The following is a 20238-nucleotide window of genomic DNA, read 5'->3' on the forward strand; positions in this document are numbered from 1 at the left end:
CCGTTACTAAAATTGTCACATGGCGGCAAAAATGGTCGCCGTGTAAAAATTGGGAATTAGAGGCGTGTATTGTATCACAACTAATATCTACCTGGTGGATCCAGAATAAGAAAGTCGAAACTTTGTGTATATGGCACTTCATTGACTAGACTAAACCTGCTTCTATCCTCTCCCCTGGCACTCACCCCTCAGTCCATGATACAAAGCCCCTATAGGTCGTCTCTGTGACGTAGTAGGAGGGGCCCGGATCCCAATATGTATCATAGGAAATGATGACATCATACACAGGTAACCCCATGGACTATGGAGAGACAGGACACTGGTTTGATCAGGATACCCTTAAATTGCAGAGAACGTACCTGTTTTGGGGTCCACATCCCCCTGTAAGTGTGGAGGGGGGTTCCCGGGTGTAAAGTGCTCGTTACTGTAGGTGATAAGCGGTGTGAGAGGGTGGACATGATGAGGGTGTTGTACTACCGGCACTTTATTAGACTGTGGAGACACAAGAAGAAAACATATGTAATGAACGCAAGTCTACAAAACAAGATGGCGTCCTAAAGCATTGGCGCAAACCTTTCCACCAAGAAATAGAAATAAATAAACCCCAGTCCCAGAGACGTCCTCTTGTGATCGATTCTATTCAGCCGTTACCTGGTGACATCTGTTTCTGGGTGCAGCCATTTATCGGGGTTGCAAACGGCAAATTATATATCAGCGCTGTGAGAGCGGGGGATGGGTCACTGCAAGAATAGACAAATCTGCCATTCAGGAGCCTTGGAAAGCTGGGTGACCGCTTAGTGTCGGACATACTGGTTGTCACCCAGCTCTCCCAGAAGCAGATATTACTGAGAAACGGCAGAACGGAATATTTAATACATTGAGGACCATTTTTATTTATAGGGGAAATGTTTTTTTTTTTTAAAAACAAACAAATAATGACTAAAAACTTAAATTTACAACAATAATTTCAGATTTACATGAAATTTCAATTTACGGAATATACGGAAATGTAGGACAATATTGCGGTTACGTCCACACGTAGTCGACTTTTTCCTCTGCGTATTTCATTGCAAATTCGTGTTGTCTGAACTCATAAGAAAATGACTGCGATATTTAGGCAAATATTAGAAAACATTTTTCTTCCCTCTCATTGTTCCCTCGTTACCTCGTATTGGGGACGGGGGAGGGGCTCTGATGGGATTAGGGGTGCGATATAAAGTCATAACACGGGGAGGAAAAAAATACAACAACAACAATTGTCTTTATCAGAAAACAAATACACAATGTATCAAAAGTGTATCCAAATCCTCCAGCAGGCAGATCGTCCCCCCTGCCTGTCCCCTCCCCCACTCCCGTACCACAGATAGAATACACAATGTATCAAAAGTGTATCCAAATCCTCCAGCAAGCAGATCGTCCCCCCTGCCTGTCCCCTCCCCCACTCCCGTACCACAGATAGAATACACAATGTATCAAAAGTGTATCCAAATCCTCCAGCAGGCAGATCGTCCCCCCTGCCTGTCCCCTCCCCCACTCCCGTACCACAGATAGAATACACAATGTATCAAAAGTGTATCCAAATCCTCCAGCAGGCAGATCGTCCCCCCTGCCTGTCCCCTCCCCCACTCCCGTACCACAGATAGAATACACAATGTATCAAAAGTGTATCCAAATCCTCCAGCAGGCAGATCGTCCCCCCTGCCTGTCCCCTCCCCCACTCCCGTACCACAGGTAGAAAAAAATGAATTTACTAATAGGAGGAAAGATTCACCCCTCCCCCTTCATCCACTCCCCACCCATGGCTGAAGTTTTTGGACATATAACTTTTTTCTAACTATGTAGCTATAGACCCGAGCTCCCCGCGCCATCCAACTTTCATCAGCCTCTTTCATTTTCACCAAAAGATTTCTTTCCCAATTTTTTTGCAATTTGATGATACATATGTTGGATTATTTCCATTTTTCCCGGCATTGTTCTTTAATCTATGCCGCCCACAATGTAACTTTTTTGTTTCACAACTAGAACTGAAGTGAACGCATCCAGCCGCTACTTTACCGCTGCAGTTACGTGACCCACATGTCGCAGTTTTGTTCCTGCCGACCCATTTCACAAGCTTTTCGTCCAATAATTAATGATGTTACTTTTTACAAAACAAAAACAAACATTTTTAATTCTGAATTGAACTTTTCAGATGGGGATGATAGGGGTTGTAGTCTACACTCATTGCACTTCTGATGACCTCTTATCTAAAAAAAAAAAAAATGTTCTAAACTTTTTTTTTTTACAAAAATTTACAAAAATGTCTGCCCGTTATTCTACACTCGGTTGTGCCAGAACCTTCTGCGTTATGTTCTCCAGATCGTGTTTCTTGCTTATTTTTGGAGGGCAGTATTTCATAACAGAGCCAGGCGTCCAAATGTTGGTCCATTCCTCTCGGTGCCAGGGCCCACCTTCACTTCCCCCCTTAGCAATTTTCTACTGTGATGGCATAAAGCATGGCATGCTGAGGCACGAGCCCCTCCACCCTCCTCTCTGACTCCCTCCGTTTCACACCCTTTTGTGATGTAAGTCGGCGCAGCGGGGTACTCTGCCTTTATTAGCGTCCGAGGCCAGCCCCGCACAACCTCCAGATTTGTTAACGCGCACTGTATCTCGCTCCCGGAGTCAGAAGCCCCCTTTATACCGCCGGGATCTAAGGACCTGCCTTGTATATTCCATGACATTGACGAGATCTTGTTTCGCCCGCTATTCAGTTCTCAAAGACTTTTATCACAAAACGAAATGGCGGAGAGCGCTGTGAAAAGACTGGCGAGGAGTCCCAACATCCTCTCTCTGCGGAAACCCCTCCCCATAAACACAGGGGCCTGCGCGCCGGGGCTAGGTTCATTCTTTCATCCACAAAAATGCTGCACGGATTCCCGACATGGGAACCACTCAGACCGAAAATCCATATTCCCCGAGGTGGAAATGAGCCGGAGTTTTACAAGGCAGAACATTTAACCAGATTAGGTGGCCGGGCAGATAAAGACGCCCTCGTATTAATGGCTGAACAGATTACAGCCCAGATATGGCCTCATTTCCATAAGCAGCTTGTATAATACCCAGGGAACGGCGGCTCGACCTGACAAGAGTGAAATGCTTATTACATCACGTTCCCCTGGTTCCTTCCACAAGTCGTCTGCCCATTAAGGTTTCTCTGGTTTCCTTGCAACAGTTGAGACGTCTTAAAACCTCATGAGCTCTTGTCAATGGTTCCCGGCTAAGAAATACAATAGGTGTCATTGTAAACCGGCTGCGACTCTGCTCATCTTCAAGTTAGAGAGATTTCATATTTAATTATTATGGGGTACAGGGAACGATATGGTACAACATGGGACAGTGGATAAAATATGAAAGAAGTTATCAAAAAATATTCATATTATTACAGCTATATAATAAATAATAATATAGTAAAAATATGAATATAATACATAAATATCTTACAATAAATAATGGAATCATTTTCACGAAATAGTAATATATTACATAATAAATATAATAATAATAATAATAATAATAATAAATATAATAATAATATTAATAATAAATATAATAATAATAATAATAATAAATATAATAATAATAATAATAATAATAATAATATTATAATATATTTAATAATGTAATAATTTAAATGTACCAATAATATAGAACGATATAATATAATAATCATTCTAATAATAATATAAAATATGATATATAAAAAAAAATAAGATAAAGATAATAATGATAATATTAAAAAATTATAATAATAAAGATAATAATAAATAAATAACAAAAATAATACTATAAAAAATGAACATATTGTCATGCAATTCAAATAAAACCCATGACGATCAGTAGTCGGGGGTCAGTACTCAGTGACTTGGGCCCTGGCTCCTCTATCAGCCTTGATTAACGTTCTGCACCCTGTTAATTTTTGTGTCTGTTGCTCCGCCATTCCAGCATTGCCTTTTGTCCTTCTAATCAGTGGTAAAAGGCAATTAGCAAACATGAATAATTTAGATCAGCGGCGCCCCTGGAGGATCTACCGCGAATGTGAGGATCTGTAGACCGAGCTCATGGGCCAGTCAGTGATTGCAACAGGTGTGTAATACAGCAATGCCTTGTGTCTATTATAATGGTGCATAGTCATGTGACCCCGGGTCACCTGCGTTATCTATTGTAACCCCGCAGCTTATGGGAAGGATGTGTTCATGGCAGGATCATACAGACAGATGCGCTATGACATGGGACATCATACAGAGTAAACTACAAGAAAAGTGATTTCCAAGAGGATGAATGTTCCATCTATATAGGGGAAAAACTGGAGGGGCAAATTTTCAATGATGGAAACTGATCACTATCAATAGTTTTATTATATGGAGGGGGTACAAGGAGAGTGGTGGTTTCACTGGGCTAAAAGTAACGTAATATGGGGTTGTAGAAGGCTCTATATCACACAGTGGGGTGTAAAGTGGGGGAGGGGTAATCTAGGGGCGGGTCACATATAAACAGGTTTTAATGGGCACTGTATCCACCTCTGTACATTGATACATTGTATGCCAGGTTGCAACAAAGACACAACTTCATCAAGTCCAACAAGTCATTTTCAGGCTGTGATGATCCAGAAGAAGCAAAATAAGAGCCTTGTGAGCAAGATACCAATTGGGGGGGGGGGGGGGGGGATCATTTCGGACTCCACAAGAAATCCCTAAATCAAGCATAAATGGTCCTAAGGATCTGTATGAATGACAAGCTACTCTGGGCGTATACTCGATCATACTATAGACCCATAAAAATTACTTAAAATCTGTCTAAGAATCCTAAGATGAAGATGATTGTGAAGATTTAACTGCTCATTGGCTCAATGACAAGTTCAACCTGCAGCTGGCGATACGTGATGCGGCCCCAGGATGAGGAGGGTTCATTGCTTCCAGGAAGTGTGCACTATGGGTAATGCTAGTCCATACTATCTAAAAACATTGGAGTCGTGGAGCTGATGCTGGATTTCCTTGGGCCTATATACGGTGAACAAGCTCTAGAGCCAGGAACCCGATGTGTGTAGAAATGTCCAACTTTGCCTGATTTTGGGTGCTGCTATATACAGGAATTTTAATAACTTGGGTAAATGATATAGTATAATATATCAGTAGACATGTATTTGTGCATGTATAGTAAATACAATAATCTCTGGTTTTATGTCAGGAATGTTACAGTGATCTACAAAATTGGGTACAGTAATGGGGTCAAACACGACCCCTTCAGCATCAACAGTGCTGAAAATTCAGGGTGTAGGATATTCTCACTAAGAGTTGGATATAGATGGGCTTCAAAGCAAAGCAAACAATTGAAGAATCTTCATCAGCCAAGATCTATGAGAGGCATCATACTGATGCTCTACATACATGTACCATTCCACCCATTATATACCAGGAACCTGCAGTCCATGATGTAATACACCTGGACCCATAACTGCAAAGCAGAAAACCAGCAGGCTTTGTATAAATTATACATGACTCGTTACATATACAAGCATCAACGACTGTACCACCGGCATGGAATTACAGTATTTTTGTCCCTACACATAGAGTCATACAGATATGTGAGATATATATACCTTATTGTAAACAACACCCGAACCCTATATATGTTTAATAATAGCCCTGTTTGCATGGGTATTTTAGGAACAGAATGTCCTATCACTCTGTATGTCCCTATATACAGTCCAAATAATGTCACTGTAGTACTGTGTCACTATATACAGTGTATGCTTTCTCAAATATATAAATTGAATAATGTCTCTAGAGCTCTGTGCACTTATAACCTACATATATATTTTCTTGGAGTATCACGTTCCCCCCCCCTATATACAGATGGTGTGTCTAGTTTGTGTCTTTGGAGTCCTAAGTCCCTATATACAGCATGTCTACTCTCCTTGCAGTGATGTATCACTATATACATTCTGCAAATAGTTTCTAGATTTTTTGTCTGTATATACACGTAGGGTATAATGTTGCCGAAGTGCCATGCCCCTATATAAAGTCTACACTTCTATGTCCCTACATACAGTGTGTTTAATAGGTCTATGCAGTGAAATACCCAATTTACAACCGTATAATGTCTCTGGAGTGATGTACCTCCTATATACAGTCTGTATAATGTCTCTGGAGTGACGTACCTCTATATATCCTGTATAATGTCTCTCGAGTGATGTACCTCCTATATATATATATATATATATATATATATATATATATATATATATAGCCTGTATAATGTGTCTGGAGTGATGTACCTCTATATATAGCCTATATAATGTCTCTGGAGGGATGTTCCCCTATATACAGCCTGCATAATGTCTCTCGAGTGCCATATCCTTATATACAGCCTGTATAATATCTCTGGAGTGACATACCCCTTTATGCAACCTGTATAATGTCTCTGGAGGGACGTACCTCTATATATAACCTGTATAATACGTCAGAGGAATGTACCCCTATATACAGCCTGTATAATATCTCTGGAGTGACATACCCCTTTATGCAACATGTATAATGTCTCTGGAGGGACGTACCTCTATATATAACCTGTATAATACCTCCGGAGGAATGTACCCCTATATACAGTCTTTTTAATATCTCTGGAATGACCTACCCCTATATACAGCCTGTATAATATCTTTTGAACGTTGCCTCCCTATACACAGTCTGTATAATGTCTCTAAAGTGACTTACCCATATATACAGCCTGCATAATGTCTTTGGAGTAATGTACCCCTATATACAGCCCATATAACAATCTCTGGTGTGCTATACTCCTACATACAGCATGCATAAGACCTCTGCAGTGATGTGTCCCTATATACAGCCTGCACAATGTCTCTGGAGTGACGTACCACTATTTATTGCCTCTATATTGTGTATAGAGTGCTGTACCCATATATACGGTCTGAATAATGTCTCTGGTGTGCAGTACCACAATATGCAATCTATATAATGCCTCTGGAGTGCTTTACCCCTGTATATAGCCTGTACATTGTATACAGAGTTTTGTAACACTGCATATAGCTTATATACTGTTTATGGAGTGCTGTACCCCTGTATATAACCTGTATATAGTGTATAGAGTGCTGTACTCATGTGTATAACTTGTATATTGTGTATAGAGTGCTGTACCCGTATATAGCCTGTATACTGTGTGTAGAGTGCTGTACCCCTGTATATAGTCTGTATACTGTGTGTAGAGTGCTGTACCCCTGTATATAACCTGTATATTGTGTATAGAGTGCTGTACCCATGTATATAACCTGTATATTGTGTATAGAGTGCTGTATCCCTGTATATAACCTGCATATTGTGTATAGAGTGATGTACCTCTGTATATAACCTGTATATAGTATATAGAGTGCTGTACCCCTGTATATAACCTGCATATTTTGTATAGAGTGATGTACCTCTGTATATAGTGTATAGTGCTGTATCCCTGTATATAACCTGCATATTGTGTATAGAGTGCTGTATCCCTGTATATAGCCTGTATATAGTGTATAGAGTGCTGTACTCCTGTATATAGACTGTATATTGTGTATAGAGTGCCGTACCCCTGTATAGTGTGTATAGAGTGCTGTACCTCTGAATATAACCTGTATATTGTGTATAGAGTGCTGTACCCCTGTATATAACCTGTATATTGTCTATAGAGTTCTGTACCCCTGTATATTGTGTATAGATTACTGTACCTCTGTATATAACCTGTATATTGTGTATAGAGCTCTGCACCCCTGTATAAAACCTATATATTGTGTATAGAGTGCTGTACCCATGTATATAGCCTGTATAATGTGTATAGAGTGCTGTACCTCTGCATACAACCTGTATATTGTGTATAGAGTGCTGTACCCCCGTATATAACCTGTATATTGTGTATAGGGCTCTATACCCCTGTATAAAACCTGTATATTGTGTATAGAGTGCTGTACCCCCGTATATAACCTGTATATTGTGTATAGGGCTCTATACCCCTGTATAAAACCTGTATATTGTGTATAGAGTGTTGTACCCATGTTTATAACCTGCATATTGTGTATAGAGTGCTGTATCCCTGTATATAGACTGTATATTGTGTATAGAGTGCCGTACCCCTGTATATTGTGTATAGTGCTGTACCCCTGTATATAACCTGTATATTGTCTATAGAGTTCTGTACCCCTGTATATTGTGTATAGAGTGCTGTGCCCCTGTATACAACCTGTATATTGTGTATAGAGTGCTGTACACCTGTATATTGTGTATAGAGCTCTGTACCCCTGTATAAAACCTGTATATTGTGTATAGAGTGCTGTACCCATGTATATAGCCTGTATAATGTGTATAGAGTGCTGTACCCATGTATATAACCAGTATATTGTGTATAGAGTGCTGTACCCATGTATATAACCAGTATATTGTGTATAGAGTGCTGTACCCCCTGTATATAACCTGTATATTGTGTATAGAGTGCTGTACCCCCTGTATTTAACCTGTATATTGTGTATAGAGTGGCGTACCCCTGTATATAACCTGTATATTGTGTATAGAGTGCTGTACCCCTGTATATAGCCTGTATATTGTGTATAGAGTGCTGTATCCCTGTATATAACCAGTATATTGTGTATAGAGTGCTGTATCCCTGTATATTGTGTATAGAGTGATGTACCCCTGTATATAACCTGTATATTGTGTATAGAGTGCTGTACCCATGTATATAACCTGTATATTGTGTATGGAGTGCTGTACCCATGTATATAACCTGTATATTGTGTATGGAGTGCTGTACCCCTGTATATAACCTGTATATTGTGTATAGAGTGCCGTACCCCTGTATATAACCTGTATATTGTGTATAGAGTGCTGTACCCCTGTATAACCTGTATATTGTGTATAGAGTGCCGTACCCCTGTATATAACCTGTATATTGTGTATAGAGTGCCGTACCCCTGTATATAACCTGTATATTGTGTATAGAGTGCTGTACCCCTGTATATTGTGTATAGAGTGATGTACCCCTGTATACTGTGTATAGAGTGTTGTACCCCTTTATATAACCTGTATATTGTGTATAAAGTGCTGTACCCCAGTATATAACCTGTATATTGCGTATAGAGTGCTGTACCCCTGTATATTGTGTATAGAGTGATGTACCCCTGTATACTGTGTATAGAGTGTTGTACCCCTTTATATAACCTGTATATTGTGTATAAAGTGCTGTACCCCAGTATATAACCTGTATATTGCGTATAGAGTGTTGTACCCCTTTATATAACCTGTATATTGTGTATAAAGTGCTGTACCCCAGTATATAACCTGTATATTTATTGTGTATAGAGTGCTGTACCCCTGTATATAGCCTGTATATAGTGTATAGAGTGCTGTATATTGTGTATAGGGTGCTGTAGCCCTGTATATTGTGCATAGAGTGCTGTAGCCCTGTATATAGTGTATAGAGTGCTGTATCCCTGTATATAGCCTGTATATTGTGTATAGAGTGCTGTACCCCCTGTATATAGTGTATAGAGTGCTGTACCCCTGTATATAGTGTATAGAGTGCTGTATCCCTGTATATAGCCTGTATATTGTGTATAGAGTGCTGTACCCCTGTATAAAACCTGTATATTGTGTATAGAGTGCTGTACCCATGTATATAGCCTGTATATTGTGTATAGAGTGCTGTACCCCTGTATATAACCTGTATATAGTGTTGTACCCCTGTATATAGCCTGTATATTGTGTATAGAGTGCTGTACCCCTGTATATAACCTGTATATTGTGTACAGAGTGATGTGCTCTTGTATATAACCTGTATATTGTGTATAGAGTGCTGTACCCATGCATATAGCCTGTATATTGTGTATAGAGTGCTGTACCCCTGTATATAACCTGTATATTGTGTATAGAGTGCTGTACCCATGTATATAGCCTGTATATTGTGTATAGAGTGCTGTACACATGTATATAACCTGTATATTGTGTATGGAGTGCTGTACCCCTGTATATAACCTGTATATTGTGTATAGAGTGCTGTGCCCCCGTATATATACTGTATATTGTGTATAGAGTGCTGTACACCTGTATATTGTGTATAGAGTGCTGTACCCCCGTATATATACTGTATATTGTGTATAGAGTGCTGTACACATGTATATAACCTGTATATTGTGTATAGAGTGCTGTACCCCTGTATATAGCCTGTATATTTTGTATAGCGTGCTGTACCCCTGTATAAAACCTGTATATTGTGTATAGAGTGCTGTACCCCCTGTATATAACCTGTATATTGTGTATAGAGTGCTGTACCCCGTATATAACCTGTATATTATGTAGAGTGCTGTACCCATGTATATAACCAGTATATTGTGTATAGAGTGCTGTGCCCCTGTATATAACCTGTATATTGTGTATAGAGTGCTGTACCCCGTATATAACCTGTATATTGCGTATAGAGTGCTGTACTCCTGTATATAGTGTATAGAGTGCTGTATCCATGTATATTGTGTATAGAGTGCTGTACCCCTGTATATGACCTGTATATTGTGTATAGAGTGCTGTACCCCTGTATATAACCTGTATATTGTGTATAGAGTGCTGTACCCCAGTATATTGTGTAGAGTGCTGTACCCCTGTATATAGCCTGTATATTGTGTATAGAGTTCTGTACCCCTGTATATAGCCTGTATATTGTGTATAGAGTACTGTACCCCTGTATATAGCCTGTATATTTTGTATAGCGTGCTGTACCCCTGTATATAACCTGTATATTGTGTAGAGTGCTGTACCCCTGTATATAACCTGTATATTGTGTAGAGTGCTGTACCCCTGTATATAACCTGTATATTGTGTAGAGTGCTGTATCCCTATATACGACCTGTATAATGTCTCTGGGTGCTGTATCCCTATATACGACCTGTATAATGTCTCTGGGTGCTGTATCCCTATATACGACCTGTATAATGTCTCTGGGTGCTGTATCCCTATATACGACCTGTATAATGTCTCTGGGTGCTGTATCCCTATATACGACCTGTATAATGTCTCTGGGTGCTGTATCCCTATATACGACCTGTATAATTTCTCTGGGTGCTGTATCCCTATATACGACCTGTATAATGTCTCTGGGTGCTGTATCCCTATATACGACCTGTATAATGTCTCTGGGTGCTGTATCCCTTTACACGACCTGTATAATGTCTCTGGGTGCTGTATCCCTATATACAACCTGTATAATGTCTCTGGGTGCTGTATCCCTATATACGACCTGTATAATGCCTCTGGGTGCTGTATCCCTATATACGACCTGTATAATGTCTCTGGGTGCTGTATCCCTTTACACGACCTGTATAATGTCTCTGGGTGCTGTATCCCTTTACACGACCTGTATAATGTCTCTGGGTGCTGTATCCCTATATACGACCTGTATAATGTCTCTGGGTGCTGTATCCCTATATACAACCTGTATAATGTCTCTGGGTGCTGTATCCTTATATACGACCTGTATAATGCCTCTGGGTGCTGTATCCCTATATACAACCTGTATAATGTCTCTGGGTGCTGTATCCCTTTACACGACCTGTATAATGTCTCTGGGTGCTGTATCCCTGTATACAACCTGTATAATGTCTCTGGGTGCTGTATCCCTATATACGACCTGTATAATGTCTCTGGGTGCTGTATCCCTATATACGACCTGTATAATGTCTCTGGGTGCTGTATCCCTATATACGACCTGTATAATGTCTCTGGGTGCTGTATCCCTATATACGACCTGTATAATTTCTCTGGGTGCTGTATCCCTATATACGACCTGTATAATGTCTCTGGGTGCTGTATCCCTATATACGACCTGTATAATGTCTCTGGGTGCTGTATCCCTTTACACGACCTGTATAATGTCTCTGGGTGCTGTATCCCTATATACAACCTGTATAATGTCTCTGGGTGCTGTATCCCTATATACGACCTGTATAATGTCTCTGGGTGCTGTATCCCTATATACGACCTGTATAATGTCTCTGGGTGCTGTATCCCTATATACGACCTGTATAATGTCTCTGGGTGCTGTATCCCTATATACGACCTGTATAATGTCTCTGGGTGCTGTATCCCTATATACAACCTGTATAATGTCTCTGGGTGCTGTATCCCTATATACGACCTGTATAATGTCTCTGGGTGCTGTATCCCTATATACAACCTGTATAATGTCTCTTGGTGCCGTATCCCTATATACCACCTGTATAATGTCTCTGGGTGCTGTATCCCTATATACCACCTGTATAATGTCTCTGGGTGCTGTATCCCTATATACGACCTGTATAATGCCTCGGGTTGCTGTATCCCTATATACAACCTGTATAATGTCTCTTGGTGCCGTATCCCTATATACGACCTGTATAATGTCTCTGGGTGCTGTATCCCTATATACCACCTGTATAATGTCTCTGGGTGCTGTATCCCTATATACGACCTGTTTAATGCCTCGGGTTGCTGTATCCCTATATACAACCTGTATAATGTCTCTTGGTGCCGTATCCCTATATACGACCTGTATAATGTCTTTGGGTGCTGTATCCCTATATACCACCTGTATAATGTCTCTGGGTGCTGTATCCCTATATACCACCTGTATAATGTCTCTGGGTGCTGTATTGCTATATACGACCTGATTAATGTCTCTGGGTGCTATATCCCTATATACGACCTGTATAATGCCTCGGGGTGCTGTATCCCTATATACGACCTGTATAATGTCTCTGGGTGCTGTATCCCTATATACGACCTGTATAATGTCTCTGGGTGCTGTATCCCTATATACGACCTGTATCATGTCTCGGGGTGCTGTATCCTTATATACGACCTGTATAATGTCATTGGGCTCCCCTGTTCCTCCATACAGTATACATGGACAATATAAGGCAGAAGTTTATGTTATGTGGCTCTTTACTCCTGTTCTGCAACAGTCACAAGATAAAAGGTCGTACTGACCTCTAAGAAACTCAGGCAATAAAGACCCCCCCCCCCCCCCCCCATGTGACGGGATATAATAAATCTATCCACATATACTAATGTGAGATCCCACGGACAACTGGACTGAACCTGAAGAAAACATCTTAACCCTTGATCCACCAGCTGTATCAATGCAGGACATACAAAACCCGGACATTTCCTGCATTTATTCTGACAACTGTCTGATGTCACCGGATCTCGCAGAACATGAACTCTAATGGCTGAAGTTTACGGAGATGTTCCCGTCCTGCAGCCAATAATGTCTGTTCTCCTATATAAACACCGCTAACAGGAAGGTTATACGCATGATGCTCCTTATGGGTCTAACATCAGTGTCTATAATGTCTCCAAATACAAAATGTTACCCTAAATTAATAACATATTTGTAACATTTATGAGGGGGGGGGGTCTAAGTCCTTTCATTTTTGGTATTCACCAACATTTATGATTATTATCATCATTATATTCCCCCCACCGCCTCCTTGTGTGTATTCTGATTATGTCATCGCTTCGGTGTCAGGAACCTTTGGTTCAGTAAAACAGCCGGAAGACACATGGCGAGCGTTATATTACGGCGACAACGATTCTACAATGTATTGATAAAATGACGTTGGTGAAGTACTAGATGATAATATATATAAGATCAAGGCATATGTGATACATAGATAGATAGATAGATAGATAGATAGATAGATAGATAGATAGATAGATAGATAGATAGATAGATAGATAGATATGAGATAGATAGATAGATAGATGATAGATAGATAGATAGATAGATAGATAGATAGATAGATAGATAGATAGATAGATAGATAGATAGATATGAGATAGATAGATAGATAGATAGATAGATAGATAGATAGATAGATAGATAGATAGACTTCCACCACACTAGGCCTTTTACACTGACACCAGGCAGATATCTCATGAACACAACGTCATATATGGAATAAAATGGAAATATTCATATGCTGTAGACGGGCGGTCTGGACGGGGCCACATACAGCAGGTGGCAGGCATTGCAGCCAGTGACAGTCACTTTGTAGTAAATTCATTAGCACATACAAAGTGACAGCCGGCCGCCGTCTCTTATTTCCTCCTTAATTTGCACTGGATGAGCGGCAGAAACAATTAGATGTTGTCACTTTGTCATCTCTGACCCGACCTTTCCTCTCCCCATTGCACAGTTTTTCTATCCTGGTTCACGGCCTGACAGGGTGATAATGGAAACAGGAGATGATTCACCCTGCGGACAACAAGCGGAATCCATGACCCTGTCCCTCCATCACCCGGGACTCTGCAGAGGAGCTGCGTACCATCGGCTTCTACATTCAGGATAATGGGCCAGACAGCTGACAGGAGCTGCTGGAAATTCAGGGTCATTATAAGAATTTGCTAAGTAGATAAATGAATCTCATGGATGTAGAAGGGAGAATAGTGTCAGCATTGCAGGGGTTAAATTGTTTGCCAACATGCAGGAGGAGGGGGCCTCTGTTTACCCATCCCAAAACTAAACACAAGATGAAATGCAAGTTACTCACCCAGCAGTTAAGATTGGCATGCCAGCCACCAAGCTCCTGGAGTAACGTTAATCCACAGGCTGGCATGGTCTTCTTGTCATTTGCTCTGTCCAGGCCAACCAAGACAGAATCCCTGGTATACATGCCTGCTGCCTGCCGCCAACCCCAGGTCTAGAGCACCAGCTCGATCCTTCCTCGGCCAAGCTCCGTCCACTTATATCCAAAAGGTCTCAGAAACCCTCACTTAGTCAGCGACTAAATGAAACCCACCAACCTCGACTGTGTTGGGTCCACTCTGGATGGTGCAGAATATATTGACCCGAATGAACTTGTCATGTTCCCTAACTAGTGAAAACCACCGGATCCCGTCATGGTAAAAAAAAATAAAAAAATTGAACAAAAACAAAACACGAGGTTCATTGGATGCGTGCAGATAGTAATAGTGAGCGGTGCACCATAGCCAGACTCTAATACCAGAACTGTCTGAAGAAGTGAGGGGGCCGGCAGAAGCAAATAGAAAAACGGGTAAGGAGCGCAGTGGGAATGTGGACGGAGCGCAGTTAGGAAGAATCCATTGCAGCAAAGTTTATCCAACACAAGATTTCTGCAAAGAAATTCCCTGGGAAAAGGTTGGAGGAGAAAAAAAAATCTGCTGTCACGATATCAAGGAGTGACAAGACGTGTGTGGCCTATGCAGCGCCGCGGGCCCGTCTAACCTTCACTCAGCATTAAATATCAATTTGTGTTTTTAGGAGCAGGAGACACAATATATAAGAGATCTTTTGTGACCGGGGCTCCCAGTGGCCAAACAGCAGCCCTAAATCCCTGTCCCATACACCAGCCCCTCTGGGCTCCAGATGTTTGAAGGCTGCAATGGGCAGGAGAGGCTTTACATCGGTCAAGACTTGGGGTCTATCTACCCAGGCAACACATTGCTCCGTCCTTTGCCTTACAGAACAAGGCCATGGACTGACACAGCCTTTAAGTGCCACAAACTAACATCTATTTTAATGCACCTTCCGGAATATTCCAAAAACTCTTGGGCCCCTTGACACTTCAAGTGTCCTATTCAATAAACTTTGCCACATGGGTCTTTACAGGAATGGGCTGCATTGTGTGAGCATACTCCAACCAGCTGCGTAGTGCCGACAATAAGGAGAGGCCGTGAAGATTCCCCTCTCCTAGGTCTTCAAGCCCCTTCTTACTCTCACCCGCCGGCTGACAGCCTCCACTTTTTCCGAACACTTTATAAAAAATGATGAACTGCACCAGTGCTCGTCCCCTCACATCCGCCCGGCCCCCGTGAGTGTCAGACAGAAATCTTTAAGGCTCTTAATACCAAAACAAAACCCAATGATTTCCCTTTACAAGGCACTGACAAAAGCAATGAGCCTTCCGTTTGACAAGTAAAAGGACCCAACAACAGGGCAGCTAATTGCCTTCCCTCCCTCTATTCAGAGCGGCCACCACACTCCACCGCTTGCTTTTGAAACACGTGCAATTTCTTGAGTAAACTCAAATGATGGACAGGTCCCAATAGTTTAGTAACAATAACTCGTAACCCGGACAGGCGTTCCCAACTGGGAATTATTTACTCCTGCTTTCCCAGCTGAGACGATAACAAAACACAAGGACACAAAATAAAGGGGAAACAAAAAATCCCACAAAAACTGGGATGAGCCCGGAATCATTCCAAGCAAAACCAAGCAGCTTTGGACTGTAGCTCAAGCCGGCAGGGAAATGAATGTCTTTCTTACAGCTCCACCAGTCAGGCAGCGATCTCTGGAGGATGACGGAGCTTCAGACCATTCCCTCGACTCTAGGAAATGTATTGAAGCAGTCGCAGGACCAGTTATACAAGGTCATAGCACGCAAAATGAGACCAAAACGACCCCTTTTCTTACAAAAAAAATTTCAAATTAAGGCATTCCAAAAATGAGAATATTGTAAAAAAAAATTCAAGACAAAAATTCAAAAATATCAAAAAATTGCAAAAATATTCTAAAAAAAAAAAAAATGTTCTTCTACCATTTAAAGATTATAAAGGTAAGTTATAAGTTTAGGTATCAAGCATAGAGGTTGTTGTAATATGGACATGGTGCAAAATACATTCAGAATACAACAGATTTCAAAAAGAATCAATCTCTCACATGCAAGTCATAAGGAATATTGTAAGACGAGGTGCAGGCTTACCATTTACAAGTTTTAGTTTGCTTCCTCTATAGTGCCAGGCTAGGACCATGCTTCCGATTAAAGTATTCCACACACCGTCATGATAAGCTACTGTATAGATAGAGGTTTCATGATCCGCTGGAGGGCAGCACTCTACACTAAAAACATTCAGACAACCCGGACGCCAGCAGCTGAACCAGTCAATGGGAGCTTTCCCAGGCAGATCCTCAGTTAAGATGCTCAAGTTCAGGCATTCAAAGAATTATCTCAGTTGGTAGGGAAGAATAAAATTATTAAGATCTCCCCAATTCAATGCCGGTTGTCTAATAAAAGCTCCTGTTTTTGTGTTACACTCTCCTTCTCCTGACCCCCTCCCCACCATCCCCAATCCTCAGTTCAATGACAGGAACAAAAGACAATACTTTGCTTCCCGACTTGGCAAATATAAAAGACAAATCCCTTTCTCTAGAAAGTTCCTAAGCTTAGCGTGGAGATACAGCGTCTCTATCGAAAAGAGCAAACTGTAGACATTCTTTAAAAAAAAAATAAAAAAAAAAATGGAAAAATACAGAAAACAAATTGTTACATTTAGTAAGAAAACAGCTACTAAGAAAAAAACTATTGAAAAAAAACCAATCCTAAAAATTCCAAAATAAACGCCCAAAAATCTGCCTATTTGGAGGCTCGCATTGCCGGCGCTTGCAGGTGACTCCTGGCGTAGTGTTAGCAGGAAGAGGAAGACCTCATATTGGGGAAAATTCTCTCCTGGCTGCGAATAGCAAAAAAATAGGAAAGGAAAAGACCTACAAACTTGAGAATATCTTCTCTAAAAGCGATGGGTATCCTCGCAAAAAACTATAACCGCCAATGCGCCTTCAAGCAGAGGGGGGAAAAAGAAAATGACTATTGATCTTCAAATAGCGATAATTGAAAAGATCAAAAAGATTAAACAAAATCAAAAAATGTGCTGACTTACCATGCTATGCTTTTTTGTTGCAACTTTGTAGAAATTTTGCTCAAAGAAGCTGCATCGGATGTGTCAAATTTTTTCGCGGGCTGTGATCGTATTATTTCCGCAGCCCTGCCTTCCAATGCCTTCAGAACTTTCCCCCCTTAGTCTTTTTAGTTTCTGGTACCTAGGTTTTTTTTGCAAAAGACTTTAAAAGCCTTCAGCTCAGCAAACCAGCACAAATTATCCTGCCACCTTGCGCAGCTCTAAAGCTTTTGGCCGCTAAGTTTGGAAGGGCCTTTACTAGTGCATCAAAATTAGCATTGTCAAAGCACTTAATGAATATTAATATTGTATTTGTCATTGGAGAGAGTCCGTTGCTGAACTCCGAGTCATCCATCAGGGACAAGATTAAGAACACAATTATTTCTGACTGACAGGGACCAAATCTGCTAGATTTTTTTTTTTTTTTAACAATTCGGGGGGGAAAAAATACAATATCATCATCTTAAAGGTGTCTCCCAGGGGAGCGGGGAACAGATTAATATGCTTTTAATGAAGTAGAAATCGTTATGTGTGAAGTGCTAGGGAATAAAATCAACTATTTCGTTATGGGTATTTTTCTTTGGATTGGGGGAAAAATTGCATTTTTCAAAAAGGTACCTGGAGTTTAGTACATGCTGTGTTTTTGTTGTCGATTTTCTTGGTTGGATTTGTTTTGTTTTTTTTTAATCATTTTTAACTGGGATCTATTATACAATCTCTCCATATCAGAATAAGGAAAAAAAAACAGCAAGAGAATAGAGAGAAGTCCCATCTGGGTTAATTTTCTCCGTCCTCACTTTTCTTTTCGCAGTGTAGATAAGACGGCACAGTAAATAATTCCTACACAAATTTGACAAGAAACACCTTTATCAGCTCAAATTCTTCTCACTCTCATCTGCTTGTTCCCAAGTGGGGTCTCTCCGACTCGCCTCTAGATGAAGTGCTACATTTCAAGAACTCTTAAAAATCCCAAAAACATTCTTCTGCTTTCTAGTGACACGTCCAACTAACCAACGCTGCCCACAACATGTCCAACTAACCAACGCTGCCCACAACATGTCCAACTAACCAACGCTGCCCACAACATGTCCAACTAACCAACGCTGCCCACAACATGTCCAACTAACCAACGCTGCCCACAACATGTCCAACTAACCAACGCTGCCCACAACATGTCCAACTAACCAACGCTGCCCACAACATGTCCAACTAACCAACGCTGCCCACAACATGTCCATTTTACTGGGTGGAGTAAAATAAAATAGGTAAAATTACCACTAACAAAAGTTTAATGTGATCTTTGTATTTTTTAATAATTTTATTGTATTTTTTATATTTTATACCAGTAAACCAGATGTAATACTTGAAAGATACAGATAAGACAAGCGGCGACGGCAGACGAAGAAATGGACAATGTACCGTTCCAGGGTCATTGTTTTTCTAGGAATTTCTAGCAATTTCATCCAATCAGTGACCACTTATTATTGCTTTTAATTCTATTTTTTTTTACGTTTTAAAGCGATTGAAAAAAATCAAGGATTGGAAATAACAGATGCGTGTGCAAATCTACCCCATGAATCGCCTTTCTAATGCTTCTATGGTTAATCTGCAGCTCCCACTGTCCACCCCAATAGCCTTTAATACCATTAAGAACCCTTAGATGAACAATCTAAATTAGAGGTTTGTTCCAAAAGGGTGTGAATTTGACCCCCGGTGGAAAAAAAAAAAAGAAAGAAAGAAAAAAACACAACCAAAAACACCCCCCCGTATGCCGCACGTACAGATGGTTTTAAGTCGATAATAAAAAGAGACCGCAAACAGAATTAAAAGCTTTTCCATTATCTCTTGTTCTCAGACCTTTTCGGAGACATTATTTCATTTTATACTTTTGCAACAATTAGAGAAAAAAAAATAGCAATAGCGAAGTAAGCAGCGTATTTGGAAGGCCGGGTTATGGGATTATTTTACGGCCAACGAAATGTCTGTCCATAGTGCACCGGAATGAAATCCTTTAATTTTCTTTGTCCCGATATATCAAAATAAATAGAGTTATTTAAATATCTAAAGAAAAAAAAAAAAGAAAAACCATCTCTAACCTCCCAATTCCAGAATCATGTGAGATGAAGTCGAAATACATGTCGAGCATAATATCAACACCTACTCACTTTTACCATTCATTTATCGATGAGACTAAAAAATTTTTACAAACAATTCAGAATTTTTTATTTTATTTTGAAATTTTTTTCAACTGCTGCTAAACTTACGGGAAAGAATATATATTAATATTGTAAAGGGTTGATTGCTAGACAACTAGATCTTAGATGGATTTTGAATCAAATTACATTTTCCTATTTTATTTTTTAAATAAAACAATTGATAGAGTGAGAAAAACATTCTGGGAGTAAATTATTTTTTCGTACAAGATAGAGAAAAATTTGCTAACAATTTTTTAGATGTCATTTTTGCCAATTGCATTAACAGCTATTAAGTC

The 20238-nt window shown here is 40.3% G+C and overlaps 1 protein-coding gene across 10 annotated transcripts in view; it reads right to left on the reverse strand.

Annotated features, from left to right (window-relative positions):
- TCF7L2 (transcription factor 7 like 2) overlaps positions 1-20238 on the reverse strand; it is a 197948-nt gene that overhangs the window by 31442 nt on the left and 146268 nt on the right. For 9 of the 10 annotated variants that reach the window (XM_075842778.1, XM_075842779.1, XM_075842780.1 and 6 more), the window contains one exon: positions 360-492. In XM_075842778.1, the coding sequence (XP_075698893.1) occupies positions 360-492 (133 nt within the window). Of the gene's footprint in view, positions 1-359; positions 493-14602; positions 16302-20238 lie in introns of those variants that run through there. The other variant, XM_075842786.1, reaches the window with a different exon arrangement.

Source organism: Rhinoderma darwinii, chromosome 11, assembly GCF_050947455.1.
Source record: "Rhinoderma darwinii isolate aRhiDar2 chromosome 11, aRhiDar2.hap1, whole genome shotgun sequence".
NCBI lineage: Eukaryota > Metazoa > Chordata > Amphibia > Anura > Rhinodermatidae > Rhinoderma > Rhinoderma darwinii.